Raw genomic sequence first — 25,479 nt, forward strand, 5'->3', positions numbered from 1 at the left:
GGTGTGTATACATGGATGTTTCAACCACATTTGAATTGCATTGTGGTTTCCTGAAAACAGGACCTCCTATTCTACTGCATTTGATTTTTTTCAGGTACAGTAGTGATGGCAGTACAAGCACAATGCATTCATAGATCATGTGTGTGCACTTTCACCAGACACATAATCCTCATTGCCCAGCATAATAAACTTACAATGCCAGGGGGAAGAACTAGAGTAGAAACTGTTACTGTTGGCAACCTTTTCTTAACATTAGCCATTTATAATTATTTATAATTAAATACTGTACAGTATAGAACTTAACGCAAATAAATATATAAAATAATAATAGCAATAATAATAGATGTGCAGTGAGCTAAAGAGACCAAATTTCACACTGAAGTTATTAAATAACTAGTTTATTTGATAACGGCACCGCACTTATTTAACCCGCTGCATCGCACTCAATGTGAAAGCCACATAGAAATATAATTGCATGGTGTTGCCATGATATTTTCTGCTGCAATGCAACTGACAGTGTGAAAAGGGCCCTGGAGATCCTTTCACACTGTGCATGTTGCATTGCAATACCATCACAACGCTGCAGTAAAGTCACACCGCACACGTGCAATATGACTATACAGTACAAAGTATGCTTCACTGCCCCTGTAAAGACACACATTGGCCAGTTTCTGCATCTGAACACACAGTGCAGCACCACATGATGTGAAAGTCCCATAGTTGTTATTTTGCATTTATAGGAATACATCATATTTATAAGAATAGCATTGCGTTTCCGTGTGAAAGGGCCTTCAATTAACATTTTTGTAAAACGCTACAGATTTAAAATAAACAAAATCCATGAAAAGTTAACATTGCAAGGTAGGTAGCCTGGTGTTTTGTGTACTCTGCACAAGAATTATTATTATATTATTATTATCACAATAGTGCAGAGTACACAACACCAGGCTACTTACATTTTGAAGGCACTGACAACTTTTCATGTATTTGTTGATTTTAAATCTGTTTATAATATATTAAATATAACGTCAATATAAAATTTGGATAGGTCAATAAGTATTAAAGTAAACCTGAGACGAGGGTATATTAAAAAAAAATGTATACATACCTGGCGTTTCCTCCAGCTTGATTACTTTTTCGCCAGCATCCTCCGCAAATCGCCCCGGAAAGTCCTCTGGTCTGGGGCATACTGTGCAGGTACAGTCGGGTGTGTGTGGTCCCCCATTACGCTCCCTTGGCCGGAAGCATTCTGCACTTGTGCCATCTGAAACCGACTGGACGACTTACTGGGGCCAGTTGCGGAAGCTGCAGGCAGCGGAGGAGGGTTGGGTGGGAGCCTGGGCTGTGGAGTCGTTACAAAAATCATCTGACTCCGACTAACTCCGACTCCAGGTACCCGAAACTGCTCCGACTCCAATTCCACAGCCCTGGTGGGAGTGATCAGGCTGGAGGGGACTGGAGGAACCCCAGGTACCTGTACGTATAAATTTTTTTAACCCCCCGTTTCAGGTACACTTTAAACTGGCCCTTCCCATACTGAACAAACAATGATCTCCTATGCTACGACACCGGCCCCCCGTATCCCTAAAATAGCAGGAGAGTCTACAGGAAAAATATATGACAAAGTAAGGGCGGCTCTGAATGTGAAATCTTGATTACACCACTTTAAATTCAAGATGATGCACAACCATATATGCAGTTTCTGAGACACAAAAATGTTTCTCTAAATTAGCATGTCTAAAAGTTTCTTCAGGGGTCAGAAGCAATATATATTTAGATGTAAAACTGTCAAAGAACTTTTAGTTAGCCATAACAAGCAGAAACCGTGCTGCAATGAACACACGATAACAAGAATGACATTTTCAATTTACAGATCGCTGCAGTAAGCACATCTGGCAAGGCAGCACGCACCACTGATAACAGCGCTGCTTCTCATTAGCAGGCACGGTCATACCTGAGGTTCCACTGGCCTATGCATGGCAGGCTGAGCAGGCTCAGAATTCCCATTGGAAAAAGACTCAGATCTTGAAGGCACTAATGATTCCAACACTCTCCCTGTCTGTTTGGACTGTGCTTCAGGAGAGCCCTGGGTAGCTTTCCTAAGGCGCTCTTCTGCCTAGATAAATAAAAACACAAGATTATTCTCTTGCAGTAGCAGTGAAATGTTGTCAAATAACGTGTCCAGGGCACACTGTCAGATCCCATCTTAAAAGGAACCACCTGAAGTGAGAGGAATATGGAGGCTGCCATCTTCATTGCCTTAAAGTGGTCTGAAAGGCAGCATTTCTACTCTGCTCTAAAAGATTCCTTACAGCTTTAAAGGGAACCTAAACTGAGAAGGATATGGATTTATCCCTTTTAAATAATACCCGTTTCCTGGCTCCCCTGCTGATCCTGTGTCTCTAATACTTTTAGCCATAACCCTGAATGATCATGAGGATCAGGTGCTCTGACTGAAGTCAGACAGGATTAGCTGCATGCTTGTTTCAGTTGTGTGATTGAGCCCTACTTCAGCCAAAGGGATCAGGACTGCCAGGCAACTGGTATTGTTTAAAAGGACACATCCATATCCCTCTCAGTTCAGGTTCCCTTTAAAGCTACTATCCCAGAAAAAAATGTGCAATGCTGGGCATACACGGAGCGATAGTTCCTTATCAATCGAGCCGCTGATGGCTCAATTGATAATATCCGACAGGTCCGATGACCACGTGGATCGATTCCCCGCTCGATACCCGGGAATCGATCGCTCCGTGTATTCCCAGCATAACAGAACATCAGTGAAATGGTTAAACAGCACTTTTTCCTGCTATGGAAAGGCTATTCAGCTTCAAATACTCATCCAGATTGGAGAGAACAGTATCTTTGTTTACATTCCAATGTTGTTACATTTGTGTGAAAACAACTGAAAACCCTCTCTGAGAAGCTCTCTGTGCTTCAAGCACACACACAGTTCAAAACAGCTCATTAGAAGATTTTCATATATAATAATAAGCAGCTGGATAAAAATGCAGCTTTCAGGGCAAGAAATTACACTTTGGAAACTTGTAATTTGTAGACAGACAATATTACTTTTGCACAAAAGCACATATGATAACTGTATGAGTAATAAAAAGTCGGAAAACACATTTTTTTATTGAATGTTATGTCAGAGTATCAGGCCACTTTAAAGTCAGTTAACTAAAGCCTAAAGTTCAGCATAACAGCCAGGTGTTACGTCAGACACCTGCAACAAATGAATATGGGCTCTTGTCCGCACTCCTGGTTAATAGGCAATGGGTGTAGCAATCTATCTGAGCACTGACAGAAATAATGGATTCCAAAGCATAGGGAAGACCAGCACTCTCCAAATTCATTCAGAAATATTTTATAATGCTTCATAAGGTGAAAAAAACACATGCCAGCTGGATATAGCTCCAGAGCATCAGCACACAAGTCAGGCAACTGGCATTGCTGATTAGAGAATGAAGATGGCAGCCTCTGTATTCCTCTCACTTCAGGTTCCCTTTAATAAAGGCATGCCCAGAAAGTGTACTGCAGACACACAACTGTGCATTATGGTGGCCTAAAAAGTTATAATTTCCAAACCTAATTTAACCTGCGTGAATATTAGATAATGCAGAGTGCCATAACAATTACTTTTAGCACCAGGCTGTGTAGGGGCTTACCTCTCGGACACGTTCAGCCTGCTCAAAGTGGGCTTTAGACTCTGGGATATGGTAACTTTGCTTGTTCCTGTCTTGCTGTGACATAGGGGGCTGCTGAGGCTGGGGCTGCTGGGGCTGTGGTGGCTGCTGCCGATGATCATGCTGTAAGGACATGAGATAGGCCTGTTCTTGTTGCAGCTGACGCTGAAGCCTTTCTGCTTGCCTGTGTTCCTCCATCTCGCGCCACCTGTATTCCTGAAAATAAACATCTCCATTATTATACCCAATTCCACATACCCACTAAGAAAATGTATTCACACAAAGCAAAGTTATTACCAGAACAGGCCTTGGGTTCATTCAAGATCAAGTTTATACAAATTAACAAGCACATATGATCTTATAATATCATCTTGTGTCAATGGCATCGGAGATCTTCCTGTGGACCAATTTTAATGATATGCGTTTGGAAAATTCTCTTGAGACTGGTAGTAGAGTAAGGCTGCTTACACACTAAGACGGTACAGGCGCACGTTAGTGCGCCTGTAACGCTCCCCCAACGCACAGCAATGCAACACAGGTGGGCTGTTCACACAGCCCACGTTGCGTTACATGTAACGCAGCACGTTCTGCCGAAAGGGCAGCATGCTATGGCGTAACAGCGGCTTAAGCCGCGTTAGACTGTTTGCACAAGCGCAGTCATGTTGGGGAGGAGCGGAGAGCGGCCAGGCAGATGGCTAATTAATATTCACTGCACGTTGTGACGTGCAGTGTTTACTTCCTGGTGCGGCCGCTCTGTGCGGCGATTGGCCGGCGGGACCATGTGATGCCGCATGCGTCCAAGAGTGCGCATCACAGACGCCAGAGTGAGCTGCACAACGCGGCTCACTCTGACGTCCACATCGAAGAGCACCAGGCCTTGCGTTAGGTGCACGTTATGCGACCTTAACGTTGCACCTAACGCAACGTCTTGGTGTGCAAGTAGCCTAAAACAGCTCACAACGGTCACTTCTGGTACAGCTCAGGCCTTGTACACATAAGCTAATATTCACTTCCCATCAATGGGTGACCTAATAAAAAGGACAGGATTGTCTACTGATCAGAAGTGAAATTGTTCTGCAGACCTATCAAAATCAACTGAAAAATGGTCATTTTGCAATTTGACTTGACTGCAGTTCTGACTCGCTTATGCACAAGTCAAGCTGCGTGGACGTGCGTCTACCAGAACTTGCCTAGTCTGATTTCAGGTTGGAAAGTCAATTGGAACATACAACTGCCTGAAGGGTTAAGTTGGGGATATACTTGTATTCTTAAGGCCAGGATCATTTACTATGCATTTATCTATACACATTTTACAGTACAACTTCAGAAATCAGATGAATTCTAGTGTACTTGTTGCTTTAAGTGAAAATAAACTAAAGATGTTAACAATTGTATCTATCCTCCTACTCCAAAAAGGACTTTAAGATACCCCACAGTTTCATGTAATGTATGAAAATTTAAAGCGGGAGTGTCACCATAAAAATCAAATTTCAACAGCAACTGGTCTGAGTGTATTAAGTGATAAAGATGCTAATCCTGCATTCAAAACTTTTTCTGCTGTTATGGTTTGGAGTTATTACATACTTAAAGGAATACTTAAGCCAAAAAAAAAAAAAAAATATTTACTCACCCGGGGCATCCCTCAGCCCCCTGAAGCTGGATGGTGCCCTCACAGCCCCGCTCCGATCGTCCTGTCCCCACCGGCGGCTACTTCCGGGTTCGGCGACAGCCTGGGAACGCGGCTGATTCTCCGCGTTCCCAGCCGCTATATCACCCTCTAGCTGCTATAGCGTATATATATACGCTATAGCAGCTAGAGGTTGATATAGCGGCTGGGAACGCGGAGAATCACTCGTGTTCCCAGCCTGTTGGCAGCTGTCGCCGAACCCGGAAGTAGCCGCCGGCGGGGACAGGACGATCGGAGCGGGGCTGCGAGGGCACCATCAGCTTCAGGGGGCTGAGGGATGCCCCGGGTGAGTAAATATATTTTTTTTTTGGCTTAAGTATTCCTTTAAGGAGCACTGGGCCCTTTAGTAGTCCGTGCCAAACAGTTGCATGCTGGCGGTTCTTTTTATCTATAATACATTCCTCCTCTTCCCTTTATTTCCCTGCCAGCTGCTTATCTGAAACACGATCCCCTGCTAACTTGTGTTTACAAGCAAGGCTGAGGTGACTCAGTGATTGGACGAGAAAAGAAAAAAAGTAAAGGTAAAAAATGACATCAGGATTTAGCCTCAAACTGTGGGCAAAAGACATGGCCCCACCAGGAACAGAATTCTCTTCATTTACTATATAACATTCACTGAAATCAAAACGTGGACAGTACAATACATGTGTTATGTAAGTAGATCAAGTATTTATCTACTTATATTTTTTTCCCTGGCATAGTATGGCTAATCCTACTGCTTTAAAAAAGATGATTTACGGTTTTGTCGCAGCTCAATGAAATAGTCTGTCCCCGTCGCAGTGTGTTAAATATATGAACTATTGAGCTTTATATCTATCCACTAAAAACTGTCAGTTGCATAGCTAAATAATACACCTTTCTGGCAGAGAAAGAAGAAAATAAACACTGCATAGTTATTTGCGTGCCAGGCACTGTACATACACGTCTATCGCATCATGTCCCATGCCACTTAATGTTACCTTTAAGGGTTGGATAACATGGGCGTTATTACCAGCCTTAACCCATTAGCAGCTTCAATAGGGTTCTCATTTGAGATAAGTGCACTGCTTTTGACCTCAGCTGGCAGAACTCGTGTTGTAAATTTACAGAATGCTTTGATCTCTCTCTACTAGCAGAAAGTATAGAAACTGAAAGCAGAAGTCCTGTCTCACACTGCCCCCTAGTGACAAGTGGCCATAAATACACATCACAGCAGTACTAATTAGAAGCGAGGAAATATAATGAAGAAAGAAAAAAAATGTGCTAAAATAAATTTGCCTAGAGCACACTTGCAAGCCTGTAAATAAATGGGCTGCTAAAGGGTTATACTACTATTGTGGAACTTGTTGCTCAAGCGCTGCCTGTTCAAATTAAGTGTCAGTGCTTTTTAAACTCCGATACCATCATTTACTTTTCATGCAAACGCTGCTCGATCCCATTGTTCCCGGGCATCTCAACTAATCCTGGAAGCAAAGAATAGCTTCTAGGATCGCCTAAGTGCAGCACTTCTATGTCCCCCTGTAGGGGTGAAAACACAACGCAATGATCAGATGGGAAGGACCCCCGAAAGGTTGTCAAAAGCTTTTCTGCTCACTAGCATTTGGCTCAGACGCCCATCTGGACCAGCTTTTAAAGAGAACTGTGTGATAACTGTTAACTTCAGCTACTCTTCTGTATTTGAAACTATTTAAAATTTTATGACAAAAACAAAAAAAATCTTAAGATCAGCATCTTACTTGGCAGGTGTACCAAAAGAACATAAAGCTTATGTACATGTTCACCAAATCTACCAAAATGTACAGCAGCTGTGGTGTGACTGCTGTATTATGAAAGCAGCTCACAGTGTGCCTGTAGCACCTAGAGGAAGCTGTGCCTGTCAATCTAAGTTTATGACAGTCCCCCACCCACACCAAAACCAGCTAATTGTTTGTACAGCTTGAGCAGCTGTGCTTGAACAAAGCTGACCTTCCAGCTTATTAGCCACAGCAACAGATCACTGCCTCTTACCAGTAACATGGCCTGTTCCTGAAGCAGCTGCTGTTGAAGGATTTCCAAGTGCCTTTGCTCCTCTTCCAGCTGTCGTCTTATGTACTCCTGCCACCAAAATATTTCAGACATTTTAGGGTTTGCAAACTTGAGAATGTAAGTAACCTCCACACTCATAAACAGCAATCCACAGATGGGAGATATTCCCTTGACACCAGGTTAATCAGAAGGCAACCTCAATGGCAAGTAATGCAGGTGCAAAACATGTAAAGCAGAAGACTTTGCCTCTATGGAAATGTACCTCATCACCAGAAATAAACCAGCAAAATCGGGTGAACTTTCCAGTCTGACTTATTGTGGCACAACCAAAGTTTCCTTGATGTGGTTTATAAGCTACAATTCAACTTATACAACTATCAACAGACTACAACCAACCACATTAGAGGCCAACTCCTGAACCCCAGAACTAAGAGCAACACCAGGTGCCCCCGCAATACATAATGATACACGTCCAATAGAGTACATGCACATTGGGGGTACAAGGCTCTAAAAAGCCCCATCTAACCTCCACCATCCAATGGTTAAATATTTCTACCTTAACCAAAATTGAATATGGCCAACATTCATTAAACTTGTGTAAAACTTATTTTTGAGAAAAATCGGATTAAAGAGGTTAAAGTGAAGGCATCACAGTCACGTTATTGAAATCTGCATTATGAAAATAAACAGGTGACCTCTACAAGCTACTGCTCATTAAAACTATAGTTCATAAAATGACTACCAAGTAGGACCAGTTTATTAGACTTAAACATAGTGATTTAGGGCCCATTTCCACCATGCAAATTCTTGTGCATTTTCTGCACACAAATTCACATAGCAATGCATTTTAATGGGCCCGTTTCCATTGTATGCAGAAAAAAAAATCTGCACAGTAGTGTTCTCAGATCTGCACACTGCATGCGGTTTTCATTCACTTTTCCCATTCACGTTTTTTTCGAGTTTTCATTAATGTCAATAGAAATAATAAACAAAATTTGAAAACATTTGCGATTATGCATGTGAATTAGCATTCACTTGCGTTTTCGTGCCCAGAGATTAGCATGCAAATTCACATGCTTCAAGTTGAAACAGACTAATTTTTTTCTGCAGAGGAAGGTGCAGTGTTTCCCAACACTAGTGTTCCAAGCACCTCAACAGATCTTGTTTTAATATGAAACAGCTACTGAGGCTGCATTATCAACTGTACAAGGAAATGGCAATCCTGAAAACATGACTTGTTTAGGGTGTTCGAGCCTAGTGGAGAAACTCTGCTTTTGTAGGTAACAGCATCCACAGTAAGTGTTATGGACTGGCTATCTGGATGTTCCTACTGTGTTATGTGCATTTATTTTATATGCCAAAACGTCCTCATATAGTCCGAAAACACACTGATAGTTTACAAACAGCTGACCAGACTGGCCCTGCTATGAGGAAAAGATATTTTACATAGTAAATGTCGCTTAGCCGTAGAATATGGTGTGAATGGTTCTGTGCAACTCCCTCAAGAGCTGCAAAAAGTGTTGGTGCTTTATAAAAGGAGTGATATTAATAAAAAGCCATCTCTAACTTAAATTCTAAAGCGGTCAGCGTCTGACACTCTTTTAGAAGCCCTGCACGTGTGTCTTCAGCACTGCCACCACCACAGACCATGCAATGTCTGATGGGGTTCTTACAAGGAGTTCAAAGTTTTGGATGCCTGACATTGCACCTCAAATTACACCAAATCCTGTAGGGTACTTTCATACTGCATCCATTGTGGTGTAATGGACGATATAATAGTGACAAAGTGGTGCAATTATATTGCAATGATACGTTTACATCTGCGCGTTAGTAGTGCTGTGCAGCAGATTCCATCAGAAGGACTTAAAGCATGCAGTTACCAGACAACATGCACGATTACAGTGTCAGCGAAACCTACTTCTTTGTAGCATATGCTTCCCTGTACGTGGGGCATCAAATTCATTATGCGACTTTTCAACAAAGTTACATTGTGGCCCTATTTTTCAGGTTGCACAAGCAGCATGCATAGTGTGCAAGTAGCCTAACAACTCCTGCAATAAAGACAGCTTCACAATCAAATTGGGTTTTCGGATGCTTAAAATAATTGATGCAGCAGCTGAACTAATTAGCAACACACTTCCCTTTTTTCAAAAAATGTAAATGGTTCTTGTGTCCTTCACCAGCTGAATACCAGGTAACAACATACTAGCAATAGCTACATTTCAAAGCCAACAATAGTTTAAGATTCTAAAAGCCAAGTTTCTCTTTTTTAGTAACAATGCCAAAAAAAAAAAAAAAAAAGAATCCCTTTCCATATGTTATTACAATCAAAGTCGTGCCCACAAGATTGATATGCTAGCTTATATGGCATAACTCCAGGCTACTCAACACTTGATCTCTCCACCAAAATTCTTTAAGTAGCTGTCGGCACTAGAGGCTATCATATTGCACTTCCCCACCTTCCCCTGAACGAGGAAACCCAGGTGGTAAAAGGATTTTCACTGCCAAAGTGACTGTGTGAATGGGCTGCAGCATTCCTTTGGGTATAAAGATCAAATACACAAAACAGGATAGAGGACTCAAGTTGAAATTTAAAATTGTGACAGCAGATAGGATCACATAGCATGCAGAATCTGCCAATAATCTGTACATGGCATTCTCAAGACAAGGCTAATAGTGCATCAATGAATTCATTACATTTGCACTTAACAGATCCACTTAAGTTTAATGGAACTTTTCTTGCTTTCATTCATAGTCAGGAATGATGGAAGTGAGAATATAGGACACTAGTTTCATTAAGAGGAAATCTTTCCTTTTGTGTACTTTGGCTTCAAAAACTCAATCAGGCTGAAAATGTCAGATTTAGATTTTATATTTTGAGTGATTCATTTAAATCAAATACACAGATAAAGTGTGTGATTTGCATACCTGGCGAAGAAAGACTGGAGCCAGAAATCCAGTATTACAGTTTGAAAACTAGTCTAGTTTAGAAAGGAGTCCGAAACAAGGCCATTTTTATATTTCTCTATTGAAGTATAAGAAATCTAGTACAGTTTTATTTCTGCAACAAAACAATGCAAGGACATTAACCACTTCCTTACCCTATGAATCCGTTAACCTCGGCGCGTGGCTCTGAGAGCTGAGCACCGAAGCTGGACGCGGTCATAGCAGCAATGCTATGATGTGTACCCCCTGTAGCGGTAATTCGGGGCTTGGGCGGCTACCAGACGCCGAACTACATCTCCCTCCAAGTTGCGACAACTCGGAGGGGGAATAATATTTAACACCGCCTCGGAGTTTAGTGGCAGCAGGGAGAGCCATCATTCTGCTCTCCCTTTTGCCCGAAATGAGCGGCACCAAAATAATATGTACCCCCCCTACCCTAGGTCACTTGCCCCTAAAAACTAGAGCCATTTTCTACATATCACACTCCTGCTGGTCATTCGCCAATAACTTTATCACTACTTGTCACACCAAAATGATCTATACCTTGTTTTTACTTCAATATAATTTTTGGCCACTAGTTCTTCCCAAACATTTCCTGTCTGGTTATAATGCAGCTCCAGCTGCATTCCACCCTGCAGGAAATGGCAGGTTACGGCCTTTACACTGAAATGATCTCTGTTGCTTGTTGCAACAGTAATAATTCCTAACTAAACACTTATGCCGGGCATACACGGTACGTTTTCACCCGTGTAGTCGAGCCGCTGCCTCGATTCCGGCGCGTCCCCGCGGGCACCCGGATCGATTCCCGCTCGAGGCACTACCTCATCTTCGGTTCGTTTTTTTCTTTTGTCCTGCCCGCTGGTATCAAGCGCGGAATTGATCCGGCGGGTCATAGGACAAGTCGGAAATCATCAATCGAGTCGTCAGCGGCTTGATTACACGGTACGAAATGTACTGTGTATGCCTAGCATTAGATTGGCTTTGGAGAAAGCCAATCTGTACTTGAGCTGTGGGTAGCATGCACGATCGCTAACAAGGTGGCTGCAACCGCAAGAGTAACATTCACAGGCACATCGCCAACTAAGTGAATGTACAGTAGGCACTTAGCAAACTGGTTAAATGCCTTGTTTACCAGTCACCTTATGGTAAACCCAGTGCTCAGGGTCAATGACTGTCACACATTTTTGTGAATTAATACAGTAAGGCATACTACGTTAAGGCATACCTCAATAGCCTATTAACTTGTCTTCAGAGTTTTCTCCAAGGAGATAATTTCTCAACTTACAGTATGTAACAAACTTTTCAGTACTTAGTCATTAACCACTTTGTCCACCTTGACGTATAATAACGTCAAGGAGGACATGCGCACTCCCGGCCGCGGATTCGATAGCCCATGAATCAATGAATCGGGCTATGGTGCCCGATCACTAATTCCTCTCCCCCGCAGAAAAAGCGACAGCTTCTCTCGGAAGCTTCGCTTTTTCTGAGTCTATGTCCCTCTAAGTGTAAATTGTACGCTTAGAGTGATGTCATGTAAACAAATTCAAGGTTGCCATCTTGTGGCCAAAGAGTAAAACTACACCTAAAAGTAAAAAAAAATTACACTACACAAATTTTTCCCTAAATAAAACACTATTTACTTCCCACCCTCCCAAAAATACCCACATAAAATGTTTAATAAGAAAAACCAAAAACATTACAATAAAAAAAACCCACAAATATTTACCTAAGGGTCTAAACTATTTAAATATCTATGTAAAGATGAAAAATTTCTATATTTTTTTTATAAGCTTGTAAATAGTGATGGATGCAAAACGGGAAAAATGTTCTTTTATTTCTAAATAAAATATTGTCGCCATACATTGTGAAAGGGACATAATTTACACGCTGAAATAACCGTGACAAATGGGCAATTACAATATGTGGGTTTTAATTATGGATGTAATATGTAATATGTATTATTTTAAAACTTTAATGGCCGAAAACTGAGAAATGATTTTTTTTAAGTTTTTTTCTTATTCTTACTGTCAAAATACATTTACAGTAAGGTAGCTCTTAGCAAAATATACCCCCCATAGAAAGCCCAATTGGTGGCGGAAAAAACAAGATATGGATCAGTTCATTGTGATAAGTAGTGATAAAGTTATAGGCGAATGAATGGGAGGTGAACATTGCTCGGATGCATAAAGTGAAAACAACTGAGAGCTTAAGTGGTTAAAAAAAGTACTAAAAAAGTAAAAAGGTAATATCAAACTCATTTTAAAGTAATTGCTTGCTTGGTGGGAGCTTTAAAAGTATTTTATTGGTAAGGTATTAAAATATCTACTTGGAGAAAACTCAGGAGAAAAGTGAATAGGATATGGCCCTAAGTGCAGAAGGTTTCTCCATTCTATAATACTGGTATGGCTAAGACTTAGAGGATGGTAATCAGCCACTTCTAGTGTTCAATTATCTCATTGAGTACAAACAACATAGGGCAAATAAAAGCAGGCACAGACTATATTAAAGGGAACCCGAGATGAGAGGGATATGGAGGCTGCCATACTTATTTACTTGCAAACAATGCCAGTTGCCTGGCAGCCCTGTTGATCTTCTGGCATACGTGGTGTCAGAGTCAAAACCCTGGAACAAGCATATGGCTCATCCAGTAAAACCTGAGTCAGATTACCTGATCTACTGCATGCTTGTTCAGAGTCTATAGCTAAAAGTATTAGAGAGACAGATTAGGAGGACTGCCAGGAAACTGGTATTGTTTAAAAATAAATATGGCAGCCTCCATATCCCTCTCACCTCGGATTCCCTTTAATCGCTGTTTCAGTTCATCTCCTCTATAATTCACACACAAGACATATTCTGTTCAATCACTTCTAGCCATTAACTGCCTGAGAGAGCCTCACAAGCAAATGCCGGCCTTAGCTATAGTCTCATGTTCCCATCATAGTCTAAGGTCAATTTTCTGGAAGCAATCAATTCATTTCCCAGTATGTGTTTTGGGATGTGAGAGAAAGCCCCTCAAATTCCATGCAGACCTGAGCCCCAACCAAAGCAAGTGAGGTACTAGCCACTACGCCTCAGTGAATGATGGGCTAGTTTCATCAAGCTTAATGAATACCAATAAGGCCAATCGGGACACTAGACTTTCCAAAATGGCTACTAGTGACAATTGCAATATACACTTGTCTGCAGTACAGACTAGTGAGCATATGTTCACATCAAAACTACTGTTCACTCCTAGAGAAGCACTGGAAATTTATAAAATATAGTGGTAGAAAAAACAACGTTTTGTAAAAAATACCTTTTAATGGCTAAGTGACAGAGTTAAATGAAGCCATTTTTCTGGGATCTAGTCCCCTTCTTCAGGCATATTTCCAGATGTTAGCTGAAGTATAACACTGATGCAGGTAAATAGTAAAGACGAAGATGACAGTTGTACATGATTGATCTGGCTTCATGATCTTCAGAAACCTGCTGGTTTTCATGTATGCTTGCACTAACTCACTGGCACCAGCCTGTTGATCACCTGAGACCTAACTGCTAAACAGTAACCAGCACAACTGTCATCTTTGTGTTTACTATTTACCTGCATCAGTGTTTTACTTCAGCTAACATCTGGAAATATGTCTGACGAAGGGGACTAGATCCCAGAAAGCTTGCATCATTTAACTATCAGTTAGCCATTAAAATGTATTATTTTTTACAAAACGTTTTTTCTACTTCTATAATTTGTTTGGCTAACACGGTACAGAAACTTTTTTGCTACTATAAAATGTAGTGAAATTGTGTCCCATTGTATAATGTAGTGCTTCAGTGTTTCAATGAACCGACTGCTGAATAGTGCAAACACTGTTACGAGACCCACACGTGTGAAAATGCTGGTTTAATAATAACCTGCTCTCTTTCTACTCGTCTCTTCTCTTCCTCAGCTCTTCTACGTTCTTCTTCTTCCTTACGTCTCCTTTCAATCTCTTCCATCCTTTTCTTCTCTTCCTGCTCTCTCCTTCGCTGCTCCCGCTCCTGCTGTCTCCGAGCCTCTCGCTCTCTTCTTTGTTGCTGCACAGAGAAAAACATACATCTATAACTTCTCATCACATGACATTCACAGACGCACAACACTGTATTATTTCTAAGTGGCTCTATACATTAGAAAATATTTTTCTGTCCAGCTTTTCAATGAAATGACTTCCTCTCACGTACACAATATTCTTCACTGCTTCTACAGCTGTAAATGGATTGTCAGGTATTACCCACTGACTGTAGAGCTGATAACTAGAGATTACACACATTTCTATAACCTGTGTGCAAATGCAATGCAAATTGCATGCATCTTGGAAATGGGCATAAAATGTAGTTGCTGCAGTTTAGATTGGCCCAATTCTAAACCGAATGCAATTTGAAGTTGCTGTAGTTTAGATTTGTCCAATTCTAAACTGAATGCCACTTGAAAGCTAGTCAGAAAAGTATAATTTCATTGATCAATTCTATTTGCCTGAAAACACTGAATGGGCTGTGTGAGGAGTGAGACTCTGGCTAGAGTCAGAAACCGTGACCAATCCCTTCCTCTCTTGCCAAGCGGTTCCCACTGGCCAACTGTCATTAGACTCAAGCCCAAAATCATGTCACAAGTACTACATGGCTAGAGATTGTGACAGTTGGTCAGTGGGTACAGCTTAAAGGACAACTATTATGACGAATCTGAATTTTTTTAAAATATATTCATCAATATAAATGCACATTTCTATATAAAATACACTATTTATTACTTTTCTCCTATGTCATTGTTACATACACTAGATACCATTGTCTGTATTATTATGTACCCCATGTTTGTTTCTTACTTTGTACAGCGCCACGGAATATGTTGGCGCTTTATAAATCAATAATAATAAAAGTAAAAATCTGACAGATCTGACAGGTTTTTGACTAGCCCATCTTCATGGAGGATTCTTGGTTATTGCTTTATTTACAATCGCACTTACTGAACTGCAATTGCTTGGTCCATCTGCCAAGGCAGTGTGCAAATGAGTAAGGAAACTGTCTGAAGTCACTGTATAGATCCTTTGCAGGGAGTGCTTTTGTAAAGAATAAAGGTAATACTGGGAATCTTCCATGAGGAGATGGACTAGTCCAAAATCTGTCAGCAGTTTACTGTCTATTGAAAGTGACAGCAACATGGGGAAATGGTAACTTATAGTGCATTTTACTCCAGAAGAAATTAACATTTTATAATATATATATATATATAATACTTTAAGAGGGCCATGAACCCTCACGAATGTATTAGTTTTGTTTATGTTTTTTAAATTTACAATTTTCTTGGTTGATTATACTCTCACTCCATAAATAGTTGGACACAGCTTCACTTTAAGTTGTGTACACACTATATTTCTGCACCAAGATGAAGTGGAATCAGTTTACTCCTACATCTGGTACACAGCTACAATTTTGATTGGACAATGACTGACCAATTTTACCACCTCCGTGGAATCAACAAATATTGAATACTAAGCAGAGAGCATAGGTAAGCTCTCATACTACATAGAAGTGGTAAAACTGGCCAATGAGTGACCAGTGATAATTAAATGTGTGTACCCACTTTAAGTCAGTACCTCACACCAGTGCTGACAAAAGTTATCCCAGCCCTCGCTGCTCAGTGACAAAACTGTGGAAACCACAGCACAGAAAGTAAAATCCTTCCGGTTTCGATCTGTGAGCATGCTTTAATTTCCTACCGATTTGTAAACATATAGGATCTGCTGCATTGCAAATATACATAAGTGGAGAAGCCCAAGAAAAGCAGGTCACAGAAGGCCACCTCCATTGCAGGAGGCCACCTCCATTGCGCTGACATTTTCACCATGGAAAAACACTCAAGTTATACCGAGCATCAAAAAAACACAGGTGCTCAAAAACTAGCACCTAAAACAGACGATCGGCTTTTTCATTTGAAATAGCTGAAACAGCCCGGTAATTATCTGGCTGTATGGCTCTGTGCAATATATAGTGTTAAGGTGGCCATACACTGGTTGATTTGCCTTCAGATCGACCAACAGATAGATCCCTCTCTGATCAGAGAGGGATCATATGGCTGCCTTTACTGCAAACAGATTGTGAATCGATTTCAGCATGAAACCGATCACCATCTGTGGAGCTGCCGCTGCCCCCCCCCCCCCCCCCTGCATACATTACCTGATCCGGCCGGCCTGAGTCCCCCGGTCTCCGCTGTCTTCTTCTCCGCGCTCGGCTCCATGGCTCCAGCTTTACTTCCTGTCCAGGGAAGTTTAAACAATAGAGGGCGCTCTACTGTTTAAACTTCCTGCCAGGACAGGAAGAAGTGAAGCCTGCCGGACTCGGAGCCCAGCGGAGAAGGAACAGCGGGGACACGTAGCGCCGGAGCAGGTAATGTATTGCCGCTGTATTGCGTCGGCCGTCAGGCATTCAAACGCCACTATCTATGCCCTCTCGACCCGCCGGCGATCGAGCAAAATCTTCCGCACAGACAGGAACGATCGATTTCGGTCAGAAATCGATCGTTCGGTCAACGTTTGCGCAACGATTTCACAGCAAATTCGATCCCAGTGTTCGAATCTGCTGTAGATCGGCGGGAAAATAGTTAGGTGTATGGGCCTCTTTACACCTGAATAAGAAGGGGGAGAAAGTCAATTCACTCTTAAATTGTATTATTTATGTTTAAAGTTTGCTATTGTCCTTATCCTAAAGACAAGAACGGAGAGGCAGCTAGTCACGTTTTATACTAAAGCTGGCCACTAATAATACAATCTTTTTCATCCAATCATACCATTTCTATGTAATATGAGGAAACTGCCTAAATTATCCATTCAATATATTCACTCAGTGTACCCTTATACTATATAGATTTGGTAAAATTGGATAAAAAAGATTGGATCATTAGTGGCCACCTTTAGTCTAGCACTTTCCTATACATAGAGATGAGATTTACGGAGTAATTCCAGAACATCCATATCTGAACATTTCATTTTAATTGGTAGAAGCCAGGCATGACTGAAATGAACTTTGTAGCAACTGTCTAATCAAAGAACCACTCCAGCAGAAAAAGTAAGCAGTTAAAATCTGACAGAACGGACAGGTTTTGGACTAGCCCATCTCCTCATGGTGGATTCTCAGGGTTTCCTTTGTTTTCTAAAGCATTTCCTAAACAGCAGTTTAACTGCCAAAACATTAAGATACCAGCCAGCCTCCCTATTCACTTGCACACTATTTTGTCAGTTAGACTGTGCAACTGCCATTCAGGAGATGCTTTTGAAAACAAAGAAAACCCTGAGAATTATCCATAAGGAGATGGAGTAGTCTAAAACCTGTCTGTTCTGTCAGGTTTTAACTGCTAATGTTTTTCACTGGAGTGGTTCTTCAAAGCTTCTCAACCAAGTGAAAAACTGAAGACCATGGGAGAACACAGGACAAGTCCTTTATATGGTATTGGTAGCAGTCCTCAATCCCCTCTACAAAGACAATTTTTTTTCCTGTTTTACTCTTTCTATTCTGAATACAATTAGATTAAATTCTAAAAAATAAATAAATAAAAAATCTACCTCACAGGGCCTTTACCTCTTAATAAATACAGAGCGCTCCATAGTGCATTTATCAAAGGGAAAAAATTATTGAAAGGTTAAAAATATACTCACAAACGTGAAAGTCAAGTTCGCTTATCAGCGGTATAGCCAGCCACTTAGACACCGGATGGTAGATGACGACGCGCTGTGGCCAGCAGCGCGATCTCCGATAGCCTGGGCTGTCATCTCGCTTCCGGGTGGGCGTGGTTTGCCGTTAATGTGCGTCTGACGTCATTACGCGTTTTGGCACGATGCGCCTTCATCAGATCTGATGAAACGCGTAATGTAATCCCGCCGCCTCTCAGCAAGCCAGTGTAACAGCGCACCCCAGATCCGGCCCACGGGCTGTAGTTTGCCCAACGCTGATCTAAAAATGTGTTTAAAGTATGGCCAAATCTTTAACCTGCGGTAGTCTTTTTTTTTTTTTTTTTTTTTTTTTTTTTAGGAGGCCATGTAGTTACTGGCGGTTTTCTATAGCCCGTTTATGAAGCATTTTCCACACAATGTGCTGAAAATTAGCATCGCTGCTACTAAAAAAAAAAAATTGACCTTTTAATAGCTTATTTTTACACACTCTGCTATATTAATAAGATGCTAATATTGTACATAAAAAGAATACTACTGTGACACTACTGTCCTTGAAGCTGTAATGTAAATAACCTTTCGCTACTATTTAGGCACTTCTGAAATAGGCGACATTGACATGACATTCCTACTGAATGCTGAATCCAAAGACAATCCACAGCGTCCTCCATTAAAGAAAGAACACATGCTGTTTGCCATGGGTCTCACTGCAGTACAATGCTGCAGGTGATAGCCCAGTTCATGGGGTGTGCAGTGATATTCTAAAATCATAGTGTGTCCATCAAACATATGTAAAACAATGCCCGAGTGAGCCCTTGTGGTCTTGTAAGATTATTTTGGGGGTCTGTCAGAAGCACAATAACTGAGGTCTTTTCTTGTCTGGGTCTCTTCTCAAATTCAAATCTGTACTAATCTTATTGATGTTGGTCTATGAGGAAAAGGAGAGTGATTGTGTACCTCTTCAAGGCGCCTCCTTTGCTCTTTTTGCTGCTCTATACGCTTCTGTCTCTCTGCCAGTAGCTGCCTCTTGTACTCCTCCTGCTCTCTGAGTTGTTGCTCCTGCAGCAGCTGCTGCCTTCGTAAGGCCTCAGAGCGCTCCTTGTTCTCCTGCTGTAATCTCAGGAAATCACGTCTAAGAGTGGACTCCCCAGGCACGTTAACAATTGAGCTGAAAGAGAAATAATATATTAAGACAATTCAGAGGGACATTGTTGTACTATGCAAACCATTGCAATGCATGCCAATCCCATCCCCAGCGATTAACTGAATGGTGACAGGGAAATTGTGCAATGTACTGTATAAGGTCTGTGGTGGTGAAAATGCTACAACGGGGCTTAATTCAGATGCTGCATCTGGATGTCCCACTTCTCTGTTCACTTCACTAATAGATGCCAGGACTAACAGGATTTAAAACAAGGTAGTTAACGGCCACCTGTCAACAATCCAGCGAGTGTACAGCAGTCCCTGACTCTGTTAGCCAAGACTATTGCTCTCTCCACTTACTGTGTGATGTCACGTTCGTGCCAACCCCCAGCATAGAAACAGAAAATGTCGTTAACCTGCAGGCTGTCACCCTTGGCCAAGCCAAGTTGCTTGAGGGATCTGGTACCATATCTGGTGAGTGACATGCCTGGTACATATGCACATTGCTTTAAGCCTAGTATACACATCCAATTTTGATTAGCCAATGATTGACCAATTTTACCACCTCTATATCGTGTGAGAGCTTAGCTACACAATCTGTTCATAGTATTCAAAAGCTTTTGGCCCTCAAACTACATAGTGAAGGTAAAATTGACCAATGATTGGCTAATCTAAATTGGAAGTGTGTACCAGACTTAATGACAAAGCCGAATGGAAAATGTATTCGAAAAACTCGCACACAGACATAAAAAAAGATCAACTAGTCAAACAAACAAGGCATTTGAAATTGGCTCAGGGCTCCCGAGTCCTAAACAAACACTGCATGTAACAATGGAGGCGCCAACAGGATAACATCAATTCTTAAAACTTTTAAAATTGCTTAGTGGGCAGTGGTGGACTTACCCCCCGCAAGCAGACACAAAAACTGTGTTTTCAAAACAATCACAGAGGCGCTTATCGTGACCTTGAGACGGTACTGTGTATAATCCTATATTTTATTGCCTGAGGAAGCGGGAATATACCTGCGAAACGCGTTGCAAAAAACCCTGGTGTGTACCAATAAATTTGATGGTTTTGAATACACAGTTTTTGTGTCTGCTTGTGGGGGGTAAGTCCACCACTGCCTCATAAGCAATTTTAAAAGTTTTAAGAATTGATTTTATCCTGTTGGCGCCTCTGTTCTTCATTACGTTATAATTGATATCCACCCCTGGTGGAGGGGGATACCCCTTTATTTCTCCTGTCTACAGGAGAGCGACTTCTTAATCCTGAGTGAGGACAGGCTAATCTCCTCACCTGCTTGTACAGTGGTTACTTGGAGGTAACCCTGGTTTGTGAGTATATACAGTGGTGTGAAAAACTATTTGCCCCCTTCCTTATTTCTTATTCTTTTGCATGTTTGTCACACTTAAATGTTTCTGCTCATCAAAAACCGTTAACTATTAGTCAAAGATAACATAATTGAACACAAAATGCAGTTTTAAATGATGGTTTTTATTATTTAGTGAGAAAAATAACTCAAAACCTACATGGCCCTGTGTGAAAAAGAAATTGCCCCTGAACCTAATAACTGGTTGGGCCACCCTTAGCAGCAATAACTGCAATCAAGCGTTTGCGATAACTTACAACGAGTCTTTTACAGCGCTCTGGAGGAATTTTGGCCCACTCATCTTTGCAGAATTGTTGTAATTCAGCTTTATTTGTGGGTTTTCTAGCATGAACCGCCTTTTAACCACTTTGTCCTCCTTGACGTATAAAAACGTCAAGGAGGACAGGCGCGCTCCCGCGTGCTCCCGGCCGCGGAGTCAGTAGCCACGGAATCAATGTATCGGGCTATGGAGCCCGATCACTGATTCCTCTCCCCCGCTGAAAAACCGCCAGCTTCTCTCGGAAGCTTCGCTCTTTCTGAAGCTGTGTCCCTCTAAGCGTACATTGTACGCTTAGAGTGACGTCATGTAAAAAAAAAAAAAAAAAAATCGAGATTGCCATCTTGTGGCCAAAAAGTAAAACTACAAGTAAATGCCAAAAAACATTACAATACACCAATATTTCCCCAAATAAAACACTTTTATATCCCACCCTCCCAAAAATGCCCACATAAAATGTTTAATAAAAAAAACCCCAAAAAACATTACTATCAAAAAAAAAACCAAATATTTACCTAAGGGTCTAAACTTTTTAAATATCTATGTAAAGATGAAATATTTCTCTCTATTTTTTTTTTATAAGCTTGTAAATAGTGATGTATGCAAAACGGAAAAAATGCTCTTTTATTTCCAAATAAAATATTGTCGCGATACATTGTGATAGGGACATAATTTAAATGGTGAAATAACTGTGACAAATGGGCAATAACACGTGGGTTTTAATTATGGAGGCATGTATTATTTTAAAACTATAATGGCCGAAAACTGACAAATAATGAATTTTTTCATTTTTTTTCTTATTCTTCCTGTTAAAATGCATTTACAGTAAAGTGGCTCTTGCAAAATGTACCCCCCAAAGAAAGCCTAATTGGTGGCAGAAAAAACAAGATATAGATCAGTTCATTGTGATAAGTAGTGATAAAGTTATAGGCTAATGAATGGGAGGTGAACATTGCTCGGATGCATAAGCTGAAAACGACTGAGATGTTAAGTGGTTAAGGTCCTGCAACAACATCTCAATAGGATTCAGGTCAGGACTTTGACTAGGCCACTTCAAAGTCTTCATTTTGTTTTTCTTCAGCCATTCAGAGGTGAATTTGCTGGTGTGTTTTGGGTCATTGTCCTGCTGCAGCACCTAAGATCGCTTCAGCTTGAGTTGACAAACAGATGGCCGGATATTCTCCTTCAGGATTTTTTGGTAGACAGTAGAATTTATGGTTCCCTCTATCACAGCAAGCCTTCCAGGTCCTGAAGCAGCAAAACAACCCCAGACCATCACACTACCACCACCATATTTTACTGTTGGTATGATGTTCTTTTGCTGAAATGCTGTGTTACTTCTACGCCAGATGTAACGGGACACGCACCTTCCAAAAAGTTCAACTTTTGTCTCGTCGGTCCACAAGGTATTTTCCCAAAAGTCTTGCCAATCATTGAGATTTTTTTACCAAAATTGAGACGAGCCTTAATGTTCTTTTTGCTTAAAAGTGGTTTGCGCCTTGGATATCTGCCATGCAGACCGTTTTTGCCCAGTCTCTTTCTTATGGTGGAGTCGTGAACAATGACCTTAATTGAGGCAAGTGAGGCCTGCAGTTCTTTAGATGTTGTCCTGGGGTCTTTTGTGGCCTCTCGGGTGAGTTTTCTCTGCGCTCTTGGGGTAATTTTGGTCGACCAGCCACTCCTGGGAAGGTTCATCACTGTTCCATGTTTTTGCCATTTGTGGAGAATGGCTCTCACTGTGGTTCGCTGGAGTCCCAAAGCTTTAGAAATGGCTTAATAACCTTTACCAGACTGATAGATCTCAATTACAGTACTTTGCTCTCATTTGTTCCTGAATTTCTTTGGATCTTGGCATGATGTCTAGCCTTTGAGGTGCTTTTGGTCTACTTCTCTGTGTCAGATAGCTCCTATTTAAGTGATTTCTTGATTGAAACAGGTGTGGCAGTAATCAGGCCTGGGGGTGACTACAGAAATTGAATTCAGGTGTGATAAACCACAGTTAAGTTATTTTTTAACAAGGGGGGCAATCACTTTTTCTCACAGGGCCATGTAGATTGAGTTTTTTTTTCTCACTTAATAATAAAAACCATAATTTAAAACTGCATTTTGTGTTCAACTATGTTATCTTTGACTAATAGTTAACGGTTTTTGATGAGCAAAAACATTTAAGTGTGACAAACATGCAAAAGAATAAGAAATCAGGAAGGGGGCAAATAGTTTTTCACACCACTGTATTATAATCGTTTCATTTACCCAATTGTCAATACGTACTACACTATACTGTGCTCTCGGTTCTCTTTTTACATATACTGTATGTAACAAGTACTTTACATTATATAAGCTAATCCAGGAAACAAAATACAAAGTTTGAGTTAATATATAGAAAACATGAGGGCCCTGCACAATAATATTATAGTGGTCCAGTTAGCTTCAAGGCGGCACACATAGAGGGATGTACATACACCCAAAGACATACCTTGGCTCTCCTTCCTGCTCAGGCACTTCCTCTTCCTCCTCTTCACTTCCACTATATTCATACTCTGTTTCATCTAAAGCAAACAAGATACAAGTGAGGAGAATCCCAGGACCAAAGCATCACTCAAACTTTTATTAAAAACGGCTATAAACATTGTTTATTGCACAGGTTTTATTAATTGTACTGTACTAAATATATCTTTACGTTTCAATTTGCAGCCAATTGTGAAGTACCAAAATGGAATATAAGCTGCACTATTTTGCAAGCATGGAATGCACACCCACTCTGGAGTATAATCTGCTGAGGCAGAAATTAACAGTATGGAGCAGGGATTCTAAACACCTGAACTGATAAAGCCAGTGGCAGCAGACTCACAATCCCTTTTGATACACTGTTGGACACTGAGGAAAGCCTGTGCTTTTGTGTGCATGAAAAACAAAATTGGCGAATCTAAACAATGCTTACCCTCAGTTCTATCAATGTATAAAAATGAACTTAGAGAGAATGTGAATTGTCGATTGTTTTAAAATACACATTTTTCAAAGCTGCTACTTATGGCAGTCTAAATGTCCCCATTACCGCTGCACTGCTGGCCGCCGTTTGTCCGCTATACCATTTTCAAAAAACTTCCTGGATTAAGATGGCCATGACCCTGAACAACATCAGGGTCGGCGTCCATTCCTTCTGTGCGTCCCCTCTTGTGTGCGCATGCGCGGTATGTCATAGTGGGCCACCCTGCTCCTATGCCGATGTGTGCACGGAGCTAGGGAGGGTTGCACACATGAGGGGCAGAATAATAAATTAAAAGGGGTGGGGATAGGCGGGATTAGGAGGCGATTGACTGGTGAAGAGGAGGAGCTACAGTAAACAGCTCTGCCTCTTCTGGGTAGCATAATTTGTGACCTGATAAGGTTGTGGAAAGTACACAGGATATTTCTGGGGACAGGAATGCCCGTTCTGCTGCAGGCATGCAGTGGAACACTTAGCAATATATTGCAGACGAGGACTGCATTGTAAAAAGAAAAAAACTAACTTAAATTTTCTTTAAGGGACTGCCCATTTACAACAAGTGCAATTTCACATTAAATCCCAATTCCTCTATCTAAAATAATCACCCAAATATTTCAATAATCCAATACAAGATTTTTTGTAAAACAAATTTATCATCCAACAGCTTAGTAATCACAGTGCTCAGACATAACTATTTTTGTGAAAAGAGGCTTCTGTAGCTAAAATTCTTGTATTGCCTTTCTGATCAGATAATCAGAGAGTTGATGAAGACCCCTTTCAAGGTCTATAAGGCTGATCATTGTATTAACACCCCCCCCCCCCACCCCCCCTGCTCAGACAGCAAGGAGAGAATGTGGCAGCCAACAGCACAGCGCTACAAGAAATGGACAATGGCTAAACCGAGATATTCTACAAGTTATCAAGGACATATTATGGACAGATAAAACTTCCTCTACAGCTGTGTGCCTACACATACAGATCCAGGAACACATTTGTGCCTGGAGTTGCCTTTAAACATTTGTTTGACTAATGACTGCAAAACAATTTGGGGATATTTTGACTTAAAAACAGATATTAAACTGAATACGCAGAACAGAAAATTGCTTTCCCATCCGCAATGCGACGCAATCTGCAAGGACATCATAAGTGCATGGGCTGCTCAGCACTGAACGGACAGACAGGATCACAGACTAGTGGTTCACAGACTTGTGTGTCACCTTACGTTTCACTCGACTCCGATGCTTACGCCTTCTAATCGGTGTAAAGTCACTACAGTGCATACATGAACAAAGCAAAACTACTTTTCACAAATTAAGAAACGGCAAAAAAGTAACAACCGACCCTTCTCTCCTCTCTTCTTCCTGGTCCTGTCTATGTGGTCCTTCAGCTGAATACGGACTTGCCGCTCATTTGGCTGGTCTCTTATAAAAGGATGCTTTAACAGCTGTTCTGTTGGAGGGCGTTGCATGTAATTTTTCACCAGACAGCTTTCTATGAAACTAAAAAACTTCTTAGACCTGTAAAGAGAAGGCATAGAAGAAAAATGTTAAATTGCTGAATATAACCTGCTAAATGGCTCTCCCTTTCTGAAGCTCTGGGGAAAACCAATATATAAATATCATTGCCTAACCGACTAAAAACCTGCTCTTAAATCACTTGAGCTGCTGTTTGGGAGATTTTCATTGACTGTGTACATGCCCGGTTGACGGTG

General features: G+C 41.2%; 1 protein-coding gene across 4 annotated transcripts in view; it reads right to left on the reverse strand.

Annotated features, from left to right (window-relative positions):
* Window positions 1-25,479, reverse strand: part of MAP4K4 (mitogen-activated protein kinase kinase kinase kinase 4) — a 232,675-nt gene that overhangs the window by 43,569 nt on the left and 163,627 nt on the right. For all 4 annotated transcript variants that reach the window (XM_068268252.1, XM_068268254.1, XM_068268253.1 and 1 more), the window contains exons 10-16: window positions 25,110-25,285; window positions 23,259-23,331; window positions 18,951-19,161; window positions 14,209-14,370; window positions 7,357-7,443; window positions 3,666-3,899; window positions 1,955-2,116 (exon numbers count right to left, since the gene is read on the reverse strand). In XM_068268252.1, the coding sequence (XP_068124353.1) occupies window positions 1,955-2,116; window positions 3,666-3,899; window positions 7,357-7,443; window positions 14,209-14,370; window positions 18,951-19,161; window positions 23,259-23,331; window positions 25,110-25,285 (1,105 nt within the window). The remainder of the gene's footprint in view (window positions 1-1,954; window positions 2,117-3,665; window positions 3,900-7,356; window positions 7,444-14,208; window positions 14,371-18,950; window positions 19,162-23,258; window positions 23,332-25,109; window positions 25,286-25,479) is intronic.

This window comes from Hyperolius riggenbachi, chromosome 2 (genome assembly GCF_040937935.1).
Source record: "Hyperolius riggenbachi isolate aHypRig1 chromosome 2, aHypRig1.pri, whole genome shotgun sequence".
NCBI lineage: Eukaryota > Metazoa > Chordata > Amphibia > Anura > Hyperoliidae > Hyperolius > Hyperolius riggenbachi.